General features: G+C 38.2%; 1 protein-coding gene across 7 annotated transcripts in view; it reads right to left on the bottom strand.

Annotated features, from left to right (window-relative positions):
* Positions 1–5,316: 5,316 nt before the first annotated feature.
* Positions 5,317–23,383, bottom strand: part of cip2a (cellular inhibitor of PP2A) — a 58,342-nt gene continuing 40,275 nt past the window's right edge. For 6 of the 7 annotated variants that reach the window (XR_007956182.1, XR_007956183.1, XR_007956185.1 and 3 more), the window contains 6 exons: positions 22,456–22,566; positions 12,302–12,498; positions 11,725–11,838; positions 11,514–11,596; positions 8,940–9,080; positions 7,327–7,458 (listed from right to left, as the gene is read on the bottom strand). Coding sequence is in view for 1 of the 7 variants with exons in the window: in XM_052013907.1 (XP_051869867.1) it covers positions 7,288–7,458; positions 8,940–9,074; positions 11,509–11,596; positions 11,725–11,838; positions 12,302–12,498; positions 22,456–22,566 (816 nt within the window). In the remaining 6 variants the exon portion in view is untranslated. Of the gene's footprint in view, positions 7,459–8,939; positions 9,081–11,508; positions 11,597–11,724; positions 11,839–12,301; positions 12,499–22,455; positions 22,567–23,383 lie in introns of all 7 variants that reach the window. The other variant, XM_052013907.1, reaches the window with a different exon arrangement.

Here is a 23,383-nt window from a genome sequence, read left to right as displayed (position 1 = left end):
TTCGAGCTTTCATTATATTTTCTCCTCTCCCCCTGGTAATTTCAGATTTCATTCTCTTATTTTTACCTCCCTTGGAAATACATGTTGTTCTGCACTAGGCTTTCCTTTCCTTTTTCAGCTACAGTACCGCCATCATTGTAGTCTTTGCCAGGATTTGCTGATAATAATTGTATCATTGTCCTTGCATGGTGTACTGTAAACAATTTGTTAATCTTTTTATACTATAGGACTGAATTTATTCAATCTTTAAGGTTGTGCCATGTCATTATTGACATGGTTTGATGAGAATTGCAGATTTGTTTATCCCTCAAAGGGGGTTGCAGAGAAATCGCACTTTTTAACCAGTGACTATATGGGTGAAATTGCACATTGTGATAACATTACAAAAGTTAATGCATCTGCTTGAACTTTTCCTGAAATGTGTTTAATAAAGATATCTGCCATTTAAAATTAAGTCTATTTATACTTATTTTAATATTAATGAATTGACTTGTTAATGTTATACAACAAAATTTCAAACTATTTGCTTTACACTTTAATTTCTTGGCTCATACATAACATCACCAAGATGAAAGATTGCAACACAACTACCAATGGACACATGTTTTAAGTACTGTTACAGTGAATGAAAGAGGTCAACCATCTCAATTAGAATGTTTGGCAACCTGAAATTCCCCATAATACAACTTTCTTCTTTTTATAAAATAGACCATTTTACCATAAACTTGTAGTAGTTGGTTCAGAAACCTCTTTGTGTTGATGATAAAGTTGAGTCTGCATGGATTACTCTCATCACAGTAGGTTGAATGCCTATTAGCCTCTCCATAATTATATAAAAGAAACATATTTAGAAATCACTTGGTCTATTTAAGTTTATCTCAGTATTTCCATGAAATGATTTCTGACATTGGTCCTACATTCCCAAGGATGTTAGCGGGACTGGAAGGCATGAATTATAAGGAGAGACTGGATAGGCTGGGGCTTTTTCCCCTAGAGTGTAGGAAGCCGAAGCATTTATTACATATTTATTTATTATTATTGTTTTTATTATTAAGTATTTATTATATACAATTTATAGATTTATCATGAGGGGCACAGATAAAGTGAATGGTCACAGTCTTTTTCCCAGGGTAGGGGAGTCGAAGATTAGAGGCCATAGGTTTAAGGTAAAAGGAGAAAGATTTAAAGGGGACACGAGAAGAAACTTTTTCGTACAGAGGGTGATGGGTATGTGGAAAAGCCGCCAGAGGAAGTGGTAGAGGCAGTTACAATTACAATGTTTAAAAGACATTTAGACAGCTACATGGACAGGAAAGGTATAGGGGGAAATGGGCCAAGTGCAGTCAAATGGGACTAGTTTAGGCAACTTGGTCGAGTTGGGCTGAAGGGGCTATTTCCATGCTGTATAACTCTACATTCATTTTATCCTTGCTTTAGTTCCACTAATTAATTTGAAGTAATTTCCTAGATTTACTATTTTAATACCATTTACGATCTTATCTCTCAACCATATGCACTCCAGACAATGATTGTCTTGACTATATTCCACCTGACCCTCTATGAACTCAGTTGTCAAACAGGAATCAGTCTCATGACTAAAACAGAAAATGCTGGAAATACTCAGCAGGTCAGGCTGCATCCAATGGTTTTTGATTTTCAGTCTCATGACTCTCCTCTGCACTGCCTCCAGTGTTTGAATTTGTTCTGCTGGCCACAACAGTAGTCTAAATATTTAATCACAGCATTATCCAGTTTGAGTAATAACTTCCTGTGATTTGGGGTCAGGACTTTTAAGATGGAATTGGATGGGGACCTCGGAGAAAACAATTTGCAGAAGAATGGGGAAAGTAAATTGACCAGATTGTTCTATCAGGAGTGGACACACATGATGGGCCAAATGGCCTTTTCCTCTGCCACATCATTCTAATGATACCAATATTGTTTTGATTATGTAGCTGAGCATTCTACTTATTTGCATAGCTATGATTTACTGTACAGTAAGTCTACTGAGAATCCAAGGTATATTTTTATGTCATTCTTGGGTATTTCAAAAGCATTTATAGAATAACTGCCTAACTATTTTCTTTAGCTTATAGAAATGAAAATGAATTTATATATATGTGACAAAATTCTAAATAGTGGGAACAAAAATAGCTTAATTGTTTTTTCTGAGGGAATGCCCAGTCACTTAAGTAGTCTTGCTGTTTCTATTCGACTTCTGGAATTTTGTTTTTGAATTTTAATTTAAATTCTCTATTCATTATAGTTATTTAAATTTGGATTTTTTTGCATTATTTCTCTAATATTTGCTAAAAACATCCTTTGTTCAAATTTCAGACTCAAGGCCTCCGGAAAAAAGCCCAAAACGCACTCATTGTGGAATAATTCCTGCCATGTTATTACCAGTGATTTTTCTGATAATTTGTGTTATGATCAATAAAATTCAGAATAAATGTCAGACTTTTCATAAATGAATCCATAACAGCGGGATAAATGCAGTTACAACTACAATGCCACCAGGGTTGGAACAAAAGTGTTTTGGACTGAATCTGCTGTATGTATTTATGTCTGAGGTAGACTCTTGCACCCAATTTGTCTCCTGAATTTGCCTCTGAACTCCATTCCCAGCAAACATGGATTAGTTCAACCCGAATAACTTCCCGATCTACTGGAAAAGTGGCCATCACTTTAAATGAGTGTAAGTTTATCGAAGCCATCTAAACAGATTTATCAGAATTTACAAATTCTGAAATTCATTTCGGGAGGATCCAATTTCAAAATAGATGAAAGGCTTCATGATTGGATAGGAGGAACACTGAAATTACTGATGTAAAAGGTGCAGGTACATAGACTTGGTCCCAATTGTTAAATAATTGCACTCACATAGAAATAATGATCACTCAGGTAAGGTGCTTGTAGAATATAACTCCAATAAAATGTCAATGTTTGCAAAAAGATATTAGAAGGGAGATTCAACATGAAATATTTATAGCTATCTGTTTCAGATGGTGGAGAGACATCATGAAAACCCTACCATAAAAGCAAATCACAATTTTTCAGCTTGTTCTGTTTACATTTGTATTTTATACCGCAATATGAGTTGTTTTACATGGTTGTCGTAAGACTGGTCATCAACAGAAATTACCTGTGCTCCTACCATAAACGTCATTGAGACACAAACAATCTACTGGAAGAACTCAGCAGATCAAACAGCATCTCTGGAAGGAAAGGAATTGTTGGTGTTTCAGGTTGAAACCCTTCATCAGGGCCCTGATGCAGGTTTTTGACCCAAAACATTGACAATTATAGAGTCATAGAGCAATACAGGAATTCCTTTCCTCCCACAGGTGCTGCTTGACCCACTGAATTCTTCCAGCAGATTCTTTGTTGCTCCAGATTCCAGCATCTGCAGTCTCTTGTGTCTCCATATTTGAGACACAATTGCTGAAGAACAACATTCCAGGTATTCTATTGTTTTCCTAACAACTTGCAGTGTTGGTGCTTAAGGCTGATGAATATAGATTTTACCAAACTCTAGAAAACATTATACTTCTGTCACACAAATGGTCATTGAGTTAATATTGAGACTGATTAAAATTAAGATATGCTGGATGCAAGAAGTCCAAATTGAAAACAAAATATGCCACAAGCACTCAGGTCAGGGGAAGTGTATTGAAAGCAGAAGTGTTCAAGGTTTGAAGAATTACCAGAATTTGAAATAGAGAGGTAACTAGCTTTAAGCATTAAGGTCTAAACAGAATTAAAATATGAATGATGTAAATAAAGTACAGATTTATGTCTCCAAAACTCACAAATTATTTTCAAAAGTGAGCTTTAATTCTTTTATTACAGATTTTATGTAAATTTTATCAAAAATTGTATAACATTAAATATTTGCTTTTTTAAAAAATTGACTATTTTTGTATTCTTTTTCCACAAGTTGTAAACAATATACAGATATGGTTTGGTTTACTAAAAACACTCGTGTGCATGGCTTGAATTATTCTGTAGGACAAAGAGTAGTTAAACATAATTCCCATTAAGGGAAAAAAATAATTTGTCCACCTATCTGGGAAAGCATTAATTCCCACAATTACAATTTGATCAATTGGTTGTGTTCAAAATCATGAACTTTGCAATGGAGTCAAGCCAACAAATGTGAGTATGCCACAGAATTGACAAAATTAATGTACCTTATGGTCATAGATTTCATTTAGTACATCTGAGGTAAACTTGTTTCATATCTGTTGGGTCCTGATGTGCAATAGATTTTATACATCATGCTCAAAAGGCAAGAGGTGGGAAAAGTACCATTTGTGCTGCTCTTTAAGCTGCCAATCAATGTATGTTAATCACACAAAAACACTCACAGTTACATGGAGTTTTATTTATTGTTGAGTCTATGTGTTACCTGAAACTTGCCTATGAAAACCAGATAAAACCAAAGGCAATTGAATAGTTTGGGGTGTAGACATTGCTAAATTAGCTCCTGGAACCATGATAATACTCTGAGCTCAAAGCTCCCCTGCACCAGGTGAGGCAGGTTGAAGTGTTGTTGCAGGGTGAGGGCAGGCAGGAGTATGCAGTACCAGTTTTGTGCACAGCTACTCAAGCCGAAGGCATTGCAAAGGATATACATAAGTGGCCTTTGCAGATTTTCCTAGAAAAATCCTTCCTGCACTAACTCTGCCTGAGTAATTCAGTCAAGTGGTAGATCATGGGAAGCAGAGAACTAGTCAGGGGTGCAGAGGTAGTATACATCTGGAAAACTACTTAAAAGCTTATCAGCAAGACAACAGGTAAATTGGACTGCTTTTTTGGATATACATTAATATGAGTATTGGATATGAGTATATGGGGCAAAATTTCAACATTTGCAGGTGATACTAAGCTTGGTAAGTAAGGTAAACATCAAGGACACTAGCAGACTGTAAAACGAGAAACAGGATAGCCAAATGGAAGATAGAACTTAACATGGAGAAGTGTGAGCTGAAATAAAATAAGAATAGACAGTATAGTTTCATGAACTCTATAGGAACAGAGGCACCCGAGACGTATATATGCACAAATCTTTGAAAGTGGTAGGACATACATGTTGAGGGTATGATTAATAAAGCATACAAAGAAACAATACAAAATCAGGGAGGTTAGTTGTATCTTTAAAAAAAGATATCTTTATTAGTCACATGTACATCAAAACACAGTGAAATGCATCTTTGCATAGAATGTTCTGGGGCCCAACCCACAAGTGTCACCATGCTTCCGGCGCCAACATAGCATGCCCACAACTTCCTAACCCCACACATCTTGGAATGCGGGAGAAAACCCACGCAGACACGGGGAGAACGTACAAACTCCTTACAGATAGTGGCAGGTATTGAACCCGGGTCACTGGTGCTGTAATAGCATTACGCTAACAGCTACACTGCCTGCCCTTAGGCCACAACTGGAATATTTTATCAAATTCTAGCCACCACACTTTAGGAAGGATATGAAGCTTCAGAGAGGATGCATACAAGAAGAGGGATGACAAGTTTCAGATACAAGGTTCAGCTAGAGATGTTGGTGTTGGTATCCTTGGAACAAAGACAATTGAGAGGGAGTTTGATAAGGATATACTTAAGGATATGGGGAGAATAGATTAATCTACAGGAAGCTGGCACAGACTCCGCAAGCTTAATGGCCTCCTGAGCTGTATTGATCTTATAATACACACAGAATTTAGATAGATGTGCATCATGACTCAAATTTTTGTGACTTGGCTAAATTAGTAAAATTGCTTCCTGCACCACATCCAGGAGTATGGCACTACGCTTCTGCTTGGCATCTCTTGGGCCATACCTGGGTAGGTAGTCTTTGTTCCTGCTACAGGCTTCCTCCATCCCACAGAAATACTTATGCAGCTCCTCACTGCACCCAGCAACACATTAGGGAGTATCAAAGAATTAAGGCATGGTCTTGAAATTTGTCAAATACATCCTCCCCTCCCTTTTTCTTTCACATAAGCTTTTTGAAGTTGTTTAAATTAGCCCTTTAAATACTAGAGTTGAAATTGCTTCAGGGAAAACTTCATTGCACTTACTTCCACCAAAAGTGAAACAAAAATTAATTGATACCCACTGATGCACCTGCCTTCGATTTCCCAACTGATGATATAATCCATCACTCATCCAAGCACATCTCCCAGTTATGATTGGATCATGGGGTCTCTGGTCAATGCTTTAAGAGAACCATCAAGAGCAGAAACTTGAACAATTCATTTGCAATTTATTCTGGATCAGTAGTAATTTTATCACAAGTTTGAAATATTGATAGTTTGTGCAAAAACAAAATGTTTCTGTATTTATATATTGTATAAATCATATTTGCACTCAGCTTAAACATATTAATATTTTAAAGTTTATTTTGTCAATAGGGAGAAGGGAAGAAAGATGTACAATTAATGTTGGTGTGCATGCTAATTGAAAATGAGAGTATGCATAAAGTAAGCACCACTGTTTCAGAAGAGTATCAAAACTCTACAAATGTGAACAAGAATTGAACAAGTGACAGGTTCCATGTATTTAGTAGAATGGTTAGCTTAAATTTAAAATCAGTAGGCTGGTTTCTTTTTTTTATTTTTTGAGCAATGCTTTTTCAAGTTGGTCAGACATCTTTATAAAAAGTTTGTAAAACAGCTTTTCAAATACTTCCATTGTGTATAAGCTGATGAACAGCATGATTAAGATAATTTTACTCAACCCAAGTTCTGCAATAAAATATAGAATTGGTTACAGAATAATTGTAACTGATTTTGAATATTGGAATTCAGGACTATAATGAAAGACAGAATTATATCTAGTATTAATATAATGGTAGAATTCTACTGCTTTATCACTAGGTCCAGAATTAAGTTTGAAATAACTATTGCCTAAATTCTAAGTCACACCCCCTCAATATACACACTGCTAAAAGTTTTGGTTATTCACAGTATTGTACTACATACTGAGACTGGTAATACAGTCAAACAAAAATATGGTTTTGAATCAGCACACCAAATCTATGAACTGCAAAGCCAATATTCTTGCATGTAATGGTACCCAAAGCAGTGTAATTTCAAGCAACATCAAATGCTTGCACCCAGAGCAATATACTTTAAATGCTGTTTATATTTAATGGTTGTGAATTCCAGTTAAAATAATTTGTAGCTTTAATCCCATGTGATGAACATCTAATCTTCCAGCTGCAGGGACTTGAAACTACCAACTGAGCCATTTCCCATTTCTCTCCATATTAAATTACAAAAGGCTACAGACTGAGATTAACAGTGTTTGATTGTAATTTACTGCTACTCAGACTATGAATCATTGCTATCATCTGAGAATGTTTGCTGAGTTCCTCCTGTTGAGCTTGAACAAGAGCTTCTTTTTGCTGTAATCGTGCCTCTAGCTGGGATTTCTGTACTTCAAAGGATGACAACTATGAAGCAACAGGTAAAATATATACATTAGGCAGAATAAAATCACAGCGTACATTTATCCAAAGCTACTATTCATTCTACTTTGGGCACAATCAGGAAACTGGACACAAATTACAAGCCTTCAGTTTTTTTTTTTGCTTGGTTCTGTTCATCATTTGCACATCAATTAACATAAATTCTGCTAGGAACAAATGAAATTATTGCCTTTTTAGAACTAACATGGCATAGTTTTATTAACACTGTTAAAAGTGTTTACTTATAAAATTGAATATTTTGAGTATCAATCCATAACCTGATTTTAAATAACTTAAATGATAATGAAAAATTATACTGAAGTCTTTATCTAATTCCATTGGTGTATACAAGTCAGTTTTTAAATTTTTTTTTTAAATTTGCTTTCTTTGGACCAAAAATTTTAAAAACATCCTTGAAATCCCACCAGAAGTAACCACTTCATTCATTAATAAATAATTATTGACAAAATCAAAGCAAGTTACTTGTATTTAATGGTTGTGAATTCTACTTAAAATAATTTGCAGCTTTAATCCCATGTGATGAACATCTAATCTTCAGCTGCAGGGACTTAAAACTAACAACTGAGCCATTACTTTTGGGTCTAACCCCAAAAAGTTCCTTACTTAGATAAGGTATCTTTTATATCTTTATAGTCACATGTATATCGAAACACCCATCTTTTGCGTAGAGTGTTCTAGGGGCAGCCCACAAGTATTGCCACACTTCCGGCGCCAACATAATATGCCCACAACTTCGTAACCTGTACATCTTTGGAATGTGGGAGGAAACCAGAGCACCCGGAGGAAACCCACACAGACATAGGGAGAGCGTACAAACTCCTTACAGACAGTGGCCGAAATTGAACCCAGGTCGCTGGCGCTGTAATAGCATTACGCTAACCGCTACACTACTGTGCCAGATCCGTACTTTCGGGTCTAACCCCAAACTTAGCAGACCATTTCTTATTGCATTAGCAATAAATTTCTCTATTTCCTCAGATCATTAAAGCATCTAAGTGTGAACGCCAATTTATGCAAAATTATGGTCAGCTTCCATCAATGTACATGCTCCAACTTAAAAAAATATTCTCCCATCTCATACAACAGAAAAAGGCTGTGCAACAACAGTGCTAGCTTCAATGTACAGGATGTTTCCTTTATCTTCTGCTAAATCCCTACCTATATGGGGTAAGCAATTTTTGAACTCTTGTTTACGAAGTCACTATTTCTCCAATTAGATGTCTATTCCAAGCATTAAGATTGCCCTAGATATTCTCTCAAGCTGATCTCTCTTGTAATTTGAACTGCAGCTCTCATAATGTTTACTTTCTACCTAATATGTAGCTATTTAACAGAATATTCTGGAGAGGGGAACAATAAATTGCATATCATAGTTTTTACAGATGCCTACCCATACTTCTACAGTATTAAGATCAAGAATATTGTTAAATAATAAGATCATTTACTTTAATGCTGAGTTCTTTCCTTGCTAACTCAGTCTTGCTAAGATCCTTTTGGAGAATACCAACAGCTTCTTCTAACTCTTCCTTCACCTTTTCCATTGTTTTTGTTTTTTCATGTTGTTGACTGGAGCCTTTGTTGTAAATCTGCAAATCATTATAAAAAATAGTTTAAAACCAGCATAGAAAGAAGGATTAGCACATTATAACCAAGCATGTTCTTTTGCATTTGATACTTTGTGTGCTCCAACCACTTTTCAAAGTTTCAGAAATATTAAATTTCACAAGGTCAGAAAATGACCACAGTCCTTACAATTTCCCAGTCCATCAGGATGGTTTGATGAAACGACAGAAATGGCTGAAATAGCAACCTCTCATTTAAACTGCAGCAATTATATCTGTAATTTTGCATTTGTTTCTTTGGTTCCTCATTTTCTGAGCACCTTGTTAACCTGCCCCTTAAATTAAAAGGCACCATTAATCCAGACCCAGGTTCTTTGATTCAGTTTTTTCTCCTCAGTCAATTTCTCCAATTATCATTCCAATTACCATCAGCTGGTAGTCAAAACATCTTAAAAACAGTGACTACATAGCTTTGATGACTATTGCTGACCATTTATAAGTAGGATGCCAATGTATTACATTGTGTGTCCAGTAATTCATCTTGTTGGGAAGAATAAAAGATGAGGAACAGATGCATAGGAATGATCTAAAGGGACCATTCCAGAACAAAAGTTGCTCCTAACAAGGAATCAAACTATTTACTGAAGCTATTAAAAAAAACTAAAAGCTGCCTTTGTCTCTCATATTTCATCAGGAAAATCTTCTCCAGAATAGGAATTTGTCCTTGATGTACCATTTTTTGTATAAAGAGATAATATTATTGAGATGCCACAAGATCTAGGGGTACATGCACTACAATTAACCTACAGATGACATTGTACCACATGTATGAGTACGACCATGTACTATACATCTAAGTTCTTTGTACAATAAATTGAACTGGGTGATTCTTGAGGATGCATATATTGTTTCAAATATTTTTATGCATGAGATGTAAGGAAAACTGTAATTTCACATTGGGCCCAAGGCTTGGTAGGACAAGCAGTAAATGTGGAACTGGGTGAGAAACAACATTTCTGGCTTACAATCTTGGTGGTTATCTTCCCACGACATGACTGACTTTGATTACTCTGCATCTGCAAATATGGAATCTTGAACTTCTATTTGTAACGGCATGATTTGTACAGTTGACAAGAACTATGTGAACATAAGAAAGAAGCGGGAAAAGGATTTACAGCACTTTGTGCCTACTCCAGTATTCAAAGAGATCAAGGTTGATTTTTTTTAATGATGGCATCACTTTCCTGCATTAACCCTATACCTCAATTTCCTAAGTATTCAAAAATCTATTGATCTGCGTCCTGAATGTGTTCGGCGACTGAGCTTTCAAAGTCTGCTAGTGGAGAATTCCTAACTTTCACTAATAACTAGGTAAAGAAGTTTCTTGTCATTTCTGTCCTGAAGAGTTGATTTTTTATCTTGAGGCTGTGGCCTCTGGTTTTAATGAAAGATCTCTGTGCAAGACCTACAGCCAAATGTGGCACGACCTATAACAATGTATATTACTCATTTTCAGTCATTTCAGCTAAGTCTAGTCAAGAAAAGTCACATAGGAACTAGCAAGCATGCCACGTGGCATCTGATGATAAAGGCTTCCACCAACAATTCTCTTTCTGTACGATAAGCTTTCTCAAAAGGCCACCCAGAAATGCCAAACAGCACATCAAAAAAGTGGATTGATTAACTAAAGCAAAAAAAAATCCTTTTTTAATATCTTAAAGTGCTATTCCATTGCTCTATGCCACCCAAAAAATAAAGCTTGTAACTGTTGCCCATGTACCCTGATGCACTTGCTATAATTTATTTCATTTAAAAAATGAAAACCCACACCAAAAAAGTTGTACAATTCCAAAAATTCAGTAAGTTTAGTTTTGATAAATTTTTCCTACAGTCCCCTGCATGTTCTTAAGAGCACTGCACAGATTTCAGTGTGAAGATCATAAAAGTAGATCAATAGCTGTAGACTTTTTGGCAAAGAATTGCCATTTAGAACCCTACCCTGCTGATAACTCTTTCAAATTCCACGTGAAGTCATCATTTGATCAATGAGAATGATGCACATCTAAAGTCTCCTTGGCATAGTACAAGGAAGAGCATTTTGTTCGAATCATAACACTTTCAAGCCGTATGGAGAATTTGAAGACATAAAACATACCTAATAATTCTACCTATATGCTATATGGCTGGAGACCTCACACCAGCCCACAATAGGAAGGATTTCTCAAAAGTAGTCAAATCAGGATGGGGATACAAGAGGTGGAAGAGGAAAGATGTAGGGCACATTTCAGCAAAATAAAACCCTAAGCATCAATGCAATGTCTGGCATTCTATGCCATATTACATTTTCAATATCTAAAATGAAAAAAAAATCATTTTAAGACCAGCTTTCATGCTAATTGTCAAAGTTCTTTTGAATAAATTTTAAACCAAAGGTAGATAATGAAATACAAATCAAACCCAATAATTTATTGTCCTTGTCTTGTAACTGAATGCACAAATCATTTTTCTGTCCTTCCAATTCTGCCAACTGAGCAAGGCACCTATGATTCAAAACAGAAGAGGCAAGATATATCACTGTTTTCTCCCCCCAATAGTCACTTGACAAACATATAACTACATTAGAATTTATGAAAAACATATCTAAACACATATGATAAGATGGGCTTACCTATCATTCTGTTGCTTAAGGGAGTCAATTTGCTTTCTGAATAATTCACATTGTTTGCTCAATGAGTTGTGTTCAATCTGAAGTTCTTTAAATTGCCTTTCAACATTATCGAGACTGGAAGAAAAAAGTTTATGGATTACGAATTTAAGTGGTTATTTGATCAAAAATATATGGACTATGAATAAAGTTATATAGATACAATTAATCTCCTCCAGAATGCTATACTTTTCTCAGATCACTTCATACGTTAAGTATATTCCAAAAGATACCTTTTGCCCTCTTGTTCTTTTCACTTCCTGAAGTCCCCTTCTGTTGCTTGGTATTCAGTGCATTTATTAATGCTATTTCGAAAAAGGATGCAAGGACACGGACAAAAGTTATCTGGGAGAAATCCCTCCCTATTCCTTTTTGTTACAGGTAACTGCTCGACTTCCACATGACAGAACAAAACTACTGTAACTATATCATACAGAAAAACCTTTAACTGTTGCATATATACTCAGGTGCCAAAAGTATGATTGTTTTAAAGGCAGTTGGAAAATATACCATAAATAAAGCAGAAATCTGCAAAACCTACTTTTGAGAAAGACTTTTTGAAGTAATTTTTAAGGATTCATGCTCTTCAGCAACAGCCTGTAGTTTACAATTGTGTTGATAAAGCTCTTCAATATCAGCCTTGGCACGGTCAGATTCCAGCAGCTGAGTCTTCAGTACTCCATCAAGTTCTTCATTTTTTCTCTCTGCATCCATCAGAAGTGAAGCCAATTGTCGTGCCTACAACTCAAAAACAAATACCTAATAATTCATAAAATGTAACAATTCAGAATAAATGTATAGACTAAGTCCTGCAGGTACATTATACACACATTTAAGTATTTATTCAAAAATCCGATATATGACACGGTTAAAAAAAAATTGCTTACTCGCCACTAGATGTCACTGGTGCACTCCATGGTCAAGTGAAAATTCACTACAACATTTTTGAGCAACAGAATTCAGGTCATACGGGAGAATATTTTAATTCATCTGCAAAACTCCCAGTTGATACCAGATTAAACTGGCTCAATAAAGACAACAGACTTAAAATTATAGGTCATGTTTTAAGTCGGGGGGATGGGGAAAGAGGAAATTTTATGCACAACCAGTGATAGATTTGGGAATGAGCAAAGTTAAAATGTGGTAAAAGAGGCAAACTGATGCCAATCCATTGATTACATGAGACCCTTATACTCTAAGCTGTGTATAGGAAACCCCTATCGAACAGGGAGGTTTGCAATTTCAACATAATTATTGCCCATCAAGAAGAATATGGTTTTAACTCGGAGCACAAAGGCCTTCCCAACTCCCCGGTAATAACAAGGCCACAGGCCACCAATGCAGTAATATTGAACAAAGCTGAAGAGACAGTTGTCTTCTTGAACAACTGGTTTTCTTCACAGTAGTTGTACTGAGAGGTTGTTAATTCATGTTCCACACTTTGAAGATGCCAGTTGTTAACACCTATCTCTGAAAACTATCAGGATATTGTATCATGTAATGAGTCTTATTTCCAATAATTTAGAAAATGACATTTTCCCTACACTTCCATGCTAGCCAAATACTTTTGCAGATAATGGTGACCAGCCTCGGTGAACAAAGCTATTCCTTTCACAAATTTATTTCACAGTTTCCATTTAACACAATTTATTCAAAAACAGCCATGTAATTAGTTTCTGTAGAATGAAAAAAAATGACTATAAAATACTCTGCTACACTGTTTTCCCTATACAGATCCTGATGATCTGCTGCATATTTTGAGTATTTTCTATTTTTATTTCAGATTTTGAACCTCTGCAGTTGTATGCTCTTAGTCTCATGTACTTGACATTTGACAATAACTAGTATACATAGAACATAGAACAGTAGATCACAGTACGGGCCCTTCGGCCCACAACATTGTGCTGACCTATATAAACCTTATTCCCCCCCTCTCTACTTCACCTCCCATAACCCTCTAGTTTTCTTTCATCCACGTGCCTATCTAATAGTCTCTTAAATGACCCTATCATATCGGTCACCTACCACCACTCCCAGCAGTGTATTCCAGGCACCCATCACTCTGTGTAAAAAACCTACTTCTGACCTCCCCACACCTCTAGTATTGGCCATTACCACCCTGAGGAAAAGGTGCTGCTGTCCACTCTGTCTATGCCTCTCATAATCTTATAACCTCTATCAAGTTGCTTTTCATCCTCTGTTGCTCCAAAAAGAAAAGCCCTAACTGGCTCAACCTCTCCTCATAAGATGTTCTCCAATCCTGGCAGTGTCGAATTCGGTTGGAGAGAAGACTCAAAAGACCACCGTTCTCATTCAATCTCTTTATTACTTGATCCGAGGAGAGAGCACCAAGCCAGGCACCTATGTCCCGGACCAGGTGGTCTCTAAGATACATCAGCTTACAAGCATTCTTATACTTTTTTTAAAGAGGTGCAAACAATTGCCATACAAGGAATGATCATGCATTAGCCAGACAACAGTTTGCTTACTCTTTGCATCATGATTGGTTACAGAAAAAGGAATTTGCTTAAAATAGTTAATACTCCGATTGAGACAATGGTTTCTTAATTTTTTCAGACCATCTGGATCCATCGGCTATCTTTGTATACACAAGGTTCCCCATTGTGACCTCAGGGTCAGTTTGGAGAAGCAAGAAACAATTCTGCAAACTTGCAGGGAGAGGAACTGTTTATCATCCCTCAAGGTTGCAGAAAACTAGCTGAAGCAAGCAGAAGGTCTGGGGCAAAGCCGTGCAAAGCAAAGTATAATCATTTTGAGCATTCTAATACAGCCATACCGATGTACCCTTTAATCCACGTCCCAGGGCTCACAATCTTTTACTCCCCTAACCTTCCCTTATACCTTATACACATTCTCGGCAGCATCCTTGTAAATCTCCTCCGCACCCTCTCCAAAGCTTCCACATCCTTCCTATAATGTGGCAACCAAGACTGAACACAATCATCCAAGTGTGGTCTAACCAGAGTCTCATAGAGCTGCAACATTACCTCTAGGCTCTTGAACTCAATCCCCCGTCTAAATAAGGCCAACACACCATATGCCTTCTTAACCACCCTGTCCACTTGTGAGGCAACTTTGAGGGATCTATGTACTTGGACCCCAAGATCCCTCTATTCCTCCACACTGCCAAGAATCCTGCCATTAACCTTGTACTCTGCCTTCAAGTTCGATCTTCCAAAGTGTATCACTTCACACTTCTCCGGATTGAACTCCATCTGCCACTTCTCCGCCCAGCTCTGCATCCTGTCTATATTCGTTGCAACCTATGGCAACCTTCTGCACTATCTACTACACCACCAACTGTCGTGTCAACTGCAAACTTATCAACCCACTTTTCCATTTCTTCATCCAAGATATTTATAAAAATCACAAAGAGCAGGGGTCCCAGAACAGATCCCTGCGGAATACCACTCAGTCACCAACCTCCAGGTTGAACACTCTGCTTCTACAACCACCCTCTGCCTTCTGTGGGCAAGCCAATTCCAAATCCACACAGCCAATTCTCCATGGATCCCATACATCATAACTTTCTGGATGAGCCTACCATGGGAAACCTTGTCGAACGCCTTGATAAAATCATATATACCACATCCAATGCACTACCTTCATCAATTTGTCTTGTCACTTCCTCAAAAAACTTTATTAGGCTCACGAGGTACAACCTGCCCTTCACAAAGCCATATTGACTATCCCTAATAAGACTATGCTTCTCCAAATGCCCATAAATCCTGTCCCTAATAATCCTCTCCAATAGTTTGCCCACCACTGACTTAAGACTCATTGGTCTATAATTCCCAGGATTATCCCATTTACCTTTCTTGAACAATGGAACAACATTTGCCATCCTCCAATACCACTCCTGTGGCCAGGGAGGGCGCAAAGATCATTCTTAATGCCCCAGCAATCTCTTCCCTTGCTTCCCATAGTAACCTTGGGGACTTATCTATCCTAATGGTTTTCAGTAGCTCCAACACTGCTTCTTCCTTAACCTCAACACACTCCAACACATTTGCCTGTTCTACACTGACATCACATTCATCTAAGTCCCTCTTCCTGGTGAGCACTGAAGTGAAGTATTCATTCAGGACCTCCCCTACCTCCAGACACATTTTCCCCCCATCCCTGAGTGGTCCTACCCTCACCTTAGTCATCCTCTTGTTCCTCACATGTAGAATGCCTTAGGGTTTCCTTAACCCTACTTGCCAAGGCCTTTTCTCATGTCCCCTTCTAGCTTGCCTAAGTCCCTTCTTATGGTCCTTCCTGGCTACCTTATAACTCTCAAGAGCCCTGTCAGATTTTTGCTTCCTGAACCTTAGATAGGTTTTCTTCCTCCTCATGACTAAACCTTCCACCTCTCTTGTTAACCATGGTTCCTTCATCCTACCATCCTTTCCTTGTCTCAGTGGGAAAAACCTATCTAGAACCCCATATAAGTGGTCCCTAAACAACTTCCACATTTCTGCAGTGCATTTAACAGAGAACATCTGTTCCCAATTTACACTCTGAAGTTCCTGCCTGATACCATCATAATTTTCCCTCCCCCATTAAATACTTACCCATAATGTCTGCTCCTATCCTTGTCCTTGTCTGTGGAGTTGTGGTCACTATCCCCAAAATACTCACCCACCAAATACTCACCTGACCTGGTTCATTGCCTAGTACTAGATCCAGCACGGTCTCTCCTTTAGTTGGCCTGTCCACATACTGTGTCAGGAATCCTTCCTGTACAGACCTAACAAGTTCTGCCCCATCTAAACCTTTTGCACTAAGGAGGTGCCAATCAATATTAGGGAATTTGAAGTCACCACGACAACAGCCCTGTTATTTTTGCACCTTTCCAAAATCTGCCTACTTATCTGCTCCTCGGTGTCCCAGTGGCTATTTGGGGGCCTATAGAATATTCCCAATAGAGTGATTGTTCCCTTCCTGTTTCTGACTTCCACCCACACAAACTCGATAGATGATCCCTCTATGATGTCCTCCCTGCCTACAGCTGTGATACTATCCCTGATTAGCAATGCCACCCCCCACCCCCCTCTACCACCCTCCCTATCCCTTTTGGAACATCTAAAGCTCGGAATCTCAAGCAACCAATCCTGCCCTTGCAACAGCCAAGTCTCTGTAATGGCCACAACATCGTAATTCCATGTACTGATCCATGCTCTAAGTTCATCACCCTTATTCTTAACACTTCTTACATTAAAGTAAACACATTTCAACCCATCTAACTGACTGCATTTATGCCCTATCTCCTGCCTATCCTTCCTCACATTCTCTCTACACATTGCACCTACTTCTAACCATCTGATCCATCATCTAGGTCAAATATGTTGGCGGAATATAGTATTAATGGTAGGACTCTTGGCAGTGTGGAGGATCAGAGGGATCTTGGGGTCCGAGTCCATAGGACGCTCAAAGCGGCTGTGCAGGTTGACTCTGTGGTTAAGAAGCTATATGGTGTATTGTCTTTCATCAATCGGGGAATTGAATTTAGGAGTCGAGAGGTATTGTTGCAGCTATATAGGTCCCTGGTTAGACCCCACTTCGAGTACTGTGCTCAGTTCTGGTCGCCTCACTACAGGAAAGATGTGGAAGCCACAGAGGGTGCAGAGGAGATTTACAAGGATGCTGCCTGGAATGCGGAGCATGCCTTATGAAAGCAGGTTGAGGGAACTCGGCCTTTTCTCCTCGGAGAGACGGAGGATGAGGGGGGACCTGATAGAGGTGTATAAGACGATGAGAGGTATTGATAGGGTAGATAGTCAGAGGCTTTTCCCCAGGGCTGAATTGGTGGCCACAAGAGGACATAGGTTTAAGGTGCTGGGGAGTAGATATAGAGGAGATGTCGGGGTAAGTTTTTTACTCAAAGAGTGGTGAGTGCATCGAATGGGCTGCCGGAAACGGTGGTGGAGGCGGATACGATAGGGTCTTTCAAGAGACTATTAGATAGGTACATGGAGCTGAGTAAAAAAGAGGGCTATGGGTAAACCTAGTAATTTCTAGGGTACGGACATGTTTGGCACAGCTTTGTGGGCCGAAGGGCCTGAATTGTGCTGTAGTTTTTCTATGTTCTATGTTCTAATCTAACACTCTGGTTCCCACCCCCTGCCAACCTAGTTTAAACCCTCCCCAACAGCTCTAGCAAACCTGCCCCAAAGACATTGATCCCCCTGAAGTTCAGGTGTAACCTGTCCCTTTTGTACAGGTCATACCTATCCCAGAAGAGATCCCAATGATCCACAAATCTGAACCGCAGCCCCCTGCACCAACTCTTCAGCTACTCATTAGTCTGCCATATCTTCCTATTCTTTCCCTCCCTGGCGTGTGTTACAGGCAGCAATCCAGAGATTACTACCCTCAAGGTCCTGCTTTTTAGCTTCCTTCCTAACTCCCAATACTTGATTTTAATGACCTCATCCCTTATCTTATCTATGTCGTTAGTGCCAATGTGTACCACGACTTCTGGCTGCTCACCCTCCCCCTTAAGAATGCTGTGCACTTGATCCGAGATGTCCCCAAGCCTGGCACCTGGGTGGCAACATACCTTGGTGCCATTTTCCTGTAAAAACTCCATGCCTCTTGAATCCCTTAGAATCCAAGAATCTCTCTCTCTCCTGCTCTTAAATAGACACAACAACTAAAACAGCTTGAAAGGAGGCTGTCCTGAAGGGAAGAGAAAACACTGGTATTGAGAAGTGAAATGCTAGGAGACGGAGTGTTTTCTCTGTAATGTTCAGAAGTTCTGCGAGTTGGAGACACACAGTGGCACGGTAGCGTAGCAGTTAGTGCGACGCTATTACAGCACCAGCAATCGAGGTTCGATTCCCGTCGCTGTCTGTAAGGAGTTTGTACGTTCTCCCGTGTCTGCATGGGTTTCCTCCGGGTGCTCCGGTTTCCTCCCACATTGCAAAGACGTACGGGTAGGTTAATTGGGTTTAAAATGGGCGGCGCGGACTCATTGGGCCGGAAGGGCCTGTTACCACGCTGTAAATGAAATATTAAAAATTTTTTTTTAAATTTAAAAATTTAAATTTACAGCTAGGTATGGCAGAGTGACTCTGATAATCCATTATCTGATTGTTCAGAAATCTCAATTATTCTGCATCTGGTTCACTGGGTGCTGATTCCTGTCCTCCCTTTAATACATGGAGCCCTGGTTCCCGCATGCCCTTTAATGTGCAGAGGTCCCAATATCTGTGCTCTCATTAACATGCCAAGGCCCTGGTTCCATGCTTCCATCAAACTTGCCAGGGAAGGTTCCCACCTTTCCTTTAAAATAACCAGACTCAGTTTGTAGAAAAGAAGTTAAAAAATATATATGTAGGAGTAGGCCATTTAGTGTGGTTGTTCTGCTATTCAATAGGTTTATGGCTGATCCTTCAGCACCACTTTCCTGCACTAACCCCACATCCCTTGATGCCTAAATACCTATCGATGTCTATCTTGAATATATTCAACAACTCAGCCTCTGCAGGCCTTTTAAGAATTCCAAAGATTTACTACCCTCAATTTCTTTTCATTGCTGACCTGAATGGCTACTACTTATTTTGAGACTATGACCCCAGGTTTTAGACACTAGCTAAGGAAACTTTATTCCTATTGTATGTTTCAATAAGATCATCATTGGCATAATCTTCAGCTATCCACACAGCAATCCTGTCATCAAATCAATCTGTTGAATCTTTGCTGCAGTCCCTTTTTCGCAAATATATCTTTCCTTGGGTAGAAGATTTGTTATAATTATATTAAGCTGCCTCTACTCTAGTACTCAAATCCTCTTGAAATAAAGCCCAACATACCTCTGGTTTTCTTCCAAGTTGCTCTCTATACCTGCATGTTAACTTCCAAGGATTTGTGCAAAATGACACCCAGGTAATTCTGAACAGTAACATCTTTTAATCTCTCATCATTTATGAAATACTCTATCTTCCTATTTTTTCTACCAAAGTGGATGACCTCACATTTTTGCACATGATATTCAACCTGCAATATCTTTGTTCATTCACTTAACCTGCCTATATCCCCCTTAAGCCTCCCTCTATTCTCTTCACACCCATTATGCCACCCAGCTTTGTACCATCAACAAATCCAGATGTACATTATTTTTAATCCTCTCATCCAAATCACTGATGTACATTGTGAATAGCTGGGGCTTCAGTACCAATCCCTATTGTACCTACAAGTTACAGCATTTCAACCCTGAGATTTGTTTCATGAACTTTTGATCATTAAACAAACCTCAATTTATGCAAATATAATACCCCAATATCACAGGCTCTCATTTTGTTCAATAATCTGTGTGCCGCTTTATCAAATATCTTCTGAAATACCAAATACGTATCAAATAGCTCACCCTTATCTATTCTGCTTGTTAAAACCCCAAAAACAGATTGTCAATCATGATTTCCCTTTCATAAATCCATCTCACTCTTCCCAGTCCTATTATTGTTATTTACTAAGTGCCTTGATACCCCTTCTCTAATGATAGATTAAAGGTGTTCCCCCCAACCCCCCCCGCCCCCCAATTCCGATGTCAGGCTTTTGGCCTATAATTTCCATTTCCTTTTTCCATCCTTTTAATGGGGTTACATTTGCCACCTTACAATCTATGGGAATTGTTCTAAAATATGGAATTTTGGATGATGGCAACATGTGCTTCTTCCATCCCCTTCAAAACACTAGGATGCAGTCACCGGGATATTTGGATTTATTACCTTTCAGTTCTATTAGCATTGCCAATTCTGTTTCTTTGAACCCAATTTCTGCAAGCTCCACATTCACTCTAGTTCCATGCTTCTCTCCTACTTCTGAGAGGTTTTGTCTTCACTATGAAGATAGATGCTAAATATTGGTTTAATTTTTCTGCCAGTTATTTATTGTCCTGTAACAGTCTGTAAGGGATCCACATTAACTTTTGCTAATCCCATCTTTTTTACATTACTTTAGAAGCTTTTACAATCTTTTCTTGTTTCTCCTATTCAAATTTCCCTTTCCTTATCAATGTCTGAGTACTTCTTTGCTGAATTCTGAAATAGCCCCAAACCTCAAGCTCATTGTTATTTTTGACAACATTACAAGCCAGTTCTTTAGGATCCACTGTTTTTAATTTCTCTTGACAGTCATGGCTAGAGCACTTTTCCTCTTGTTTATGTCTTAAAGATATATTTCTTGTAAACCATCTATTAATCCTTTAAATGTCAGCCATTACTTTATTTACTGTTGTACGCCTCAGTGTATTGGTGCTTCACAAGGATCAGTGCTGGGACTTCTGTTGTTTGCGATATTAAATATATGATTTGGAAGAAAATGTAGGTGGGGTGGTTAGTAAGTTTGCAGATGACACAAAAATTGGTGGAGTTGTGGGCAGTGAAGAAGGTTGTCAAAGGATTCAGCAGGATATAAGCCAGTTGGAAATGTGGGCGGAGAAGTGCCAGACAAGTGTGAGGTGCTATGCCTTTGGGAGGTCAAATGTAAGAGGAAAGTAGACAGTAAATGGCTAGACCCTTAGGAGCATTGTTGAACAGAGAGATCTTGGGTTGTAAGTCCACAGATCCCGGAAAGTGGCAACACAAATAGATAAAGTAGTAAAGAGGGCACATGGCATACTTGTCTTCATCAGCTGGAGTGCTGAGTATAAAAATTGGGAAGTCATGTGGCAACAGTATAAAACTTTGGTTAGGCCACATTTAGAGTATTGTATTCAGTTCTGGTTGCTGCATTACAGGAAGGATGTGGAGGCTTCAGAGAGGGTGCAGAAGAGGTTCACCAGGATGTTGCCTGGATTAGAGAGTATTAGCTATAAGGAGAGGTTTGACAAAATTGGACTTTTTATCTCTGGAGCATCATAGACTGAGGAGCATCATGATAGAAGCATGTCAAATGACTAGAGTTGTAGATGGGGTCAGAGCCTATTTCCCCCCCAGGGTGGAAATGTCAAATACTGGAGGGTTTAACTTTAAGATGAGAGGGCGAAAATTTAAAGGAGATTGACGAGGCAATTTTTTTTTACACCGAGTGTGGCAGGTGTCTGGAATGCATGGCCAGGGGAAATGGTGAAAACAGATATGAGGGCAACACTTAAAAGGCATTTAGACAGGGGTATGAACAGGCAGGGAATGTATGAATATAGACCATGTGCAGGCAGATGGGATTAGTTTGGATTGGCATCATAGTCAGTGTGGACCTTGTGGGCTGAAGGTTCTGTTCCTGTGCTGTATTGTTTTATGTTCTATTTACCTTTTGCATCTACCATAGCTAACTTGCACCTATTTGCCTTCATAGTTTTCTTTACTCAGACTTAAGGGTGTCATTTCAGAATTAAATAAATCACTTTCAATTTTATAAAGAAATGAAGGCCCCTTACTTTCTGATCATTAATTAAGCCTTTCTCGTTAATCAATACTATATCTAAATTAACCTGCTCATTCATTTGTTACTTAATATATTGATTTAGTGAACCATTTTATACAATCCATGGATTTGATCTGCACAAACCATAAAAACAGTACTTTGCTCTGCTAAGTTTTAAAAATCCATTTGTGGTTGAAACTTACAACATAGTTAGCCTATCCCTGACAGAGTCAAATTTTCTACTAAATTCATTATTTAAATTGCAATGTACATGACACAAACAATAACTGGAGGCAACTATGATGAGGCTATTTATCAACATACCTCTGCTTCTGCATGAGCTCTTTGACAACGATACTGGGCAATCAAACGATCAGCCTGTGCTAGGGCCAGTGCTTTAGCTTCTAATAAGTCCTGTAAACGATTTTCTTTGGACTAAACAAACAGGCAAGTTAAACATTAATGTCAAAATTGAAGCACGTTTTAAAACAATATAGCTTGTAGACTTGTAAATTCCAAAGTGCTAATTCTTAATATTGTGAAATAAGGGTAGGCTCCATAATGTTGCTTCAGTGAGGAAAGGTGTATAAATAAATAAACATAGAAGACAAATTTCCTATTTCATGGGAGGAATTTTACATGGAAATGCCACTCAGCTTGAGGATTTCCACACAAATGCAGAAGTTTCAAACTCACTGGCTGCTTCTCACAAGAGTAGTGCTTCCACTTATTTGAATGAAGAGGTACAATTGCAAAGGGGCAAGTGTTAGATGACTTGCATATGTTTTTGAATTAATTACATTTTAGTAAATGATTTAGTTTGTTACTTTTAAAAATAACTATTAATATCCTTAATTTTTAATAATGTAATGTCTTTGATCTTTACTTCTGAATTTCAGAGATTTTGAAACATTGAATGATTTGACAGTTTAAAATTGGTCAGAAACATTATCCCATTCATTTTAACAGACGCAAATCATGGCAAAAAAAGGGCAAGTACATTAATATTCACATTTTAAATGTTTCTATTAACTAATGATAATTTAACTTTTTCTAATAATTTAACTGTTTATTTTGCTTTTGATTTCTAAAAGCTTTTGATAATATTTAGAAGCACTCAAAAGTCTTTACAGATGTACCTGTTGACAAAGCTACTTTTCACTTGTTTCACTACAGTGCCACATTCTGGCCCATTCAATGTGACCATATCACATCACTCAAGGCCTATTATTTTGATGCCAAGCTTATCTTT

This window comes from Pristis pectinata, chromosome 4 (assembly GCF_009764475.1).
Source record: "Pristis pectinata isolate sPriPec2 chromosome 4, sPriPec2.1.pri, whole genome shotgun sequence".
Lineage (NCBI taxonomy): Eukaryota > Metazoa > Chordata > Chondrichthyes > Rhinopristiformes > Pristidae > Pristis > Pristis pectinata.
This window is presented reverse-complemented; position numbering and strand designations above follow the sequence as displayed.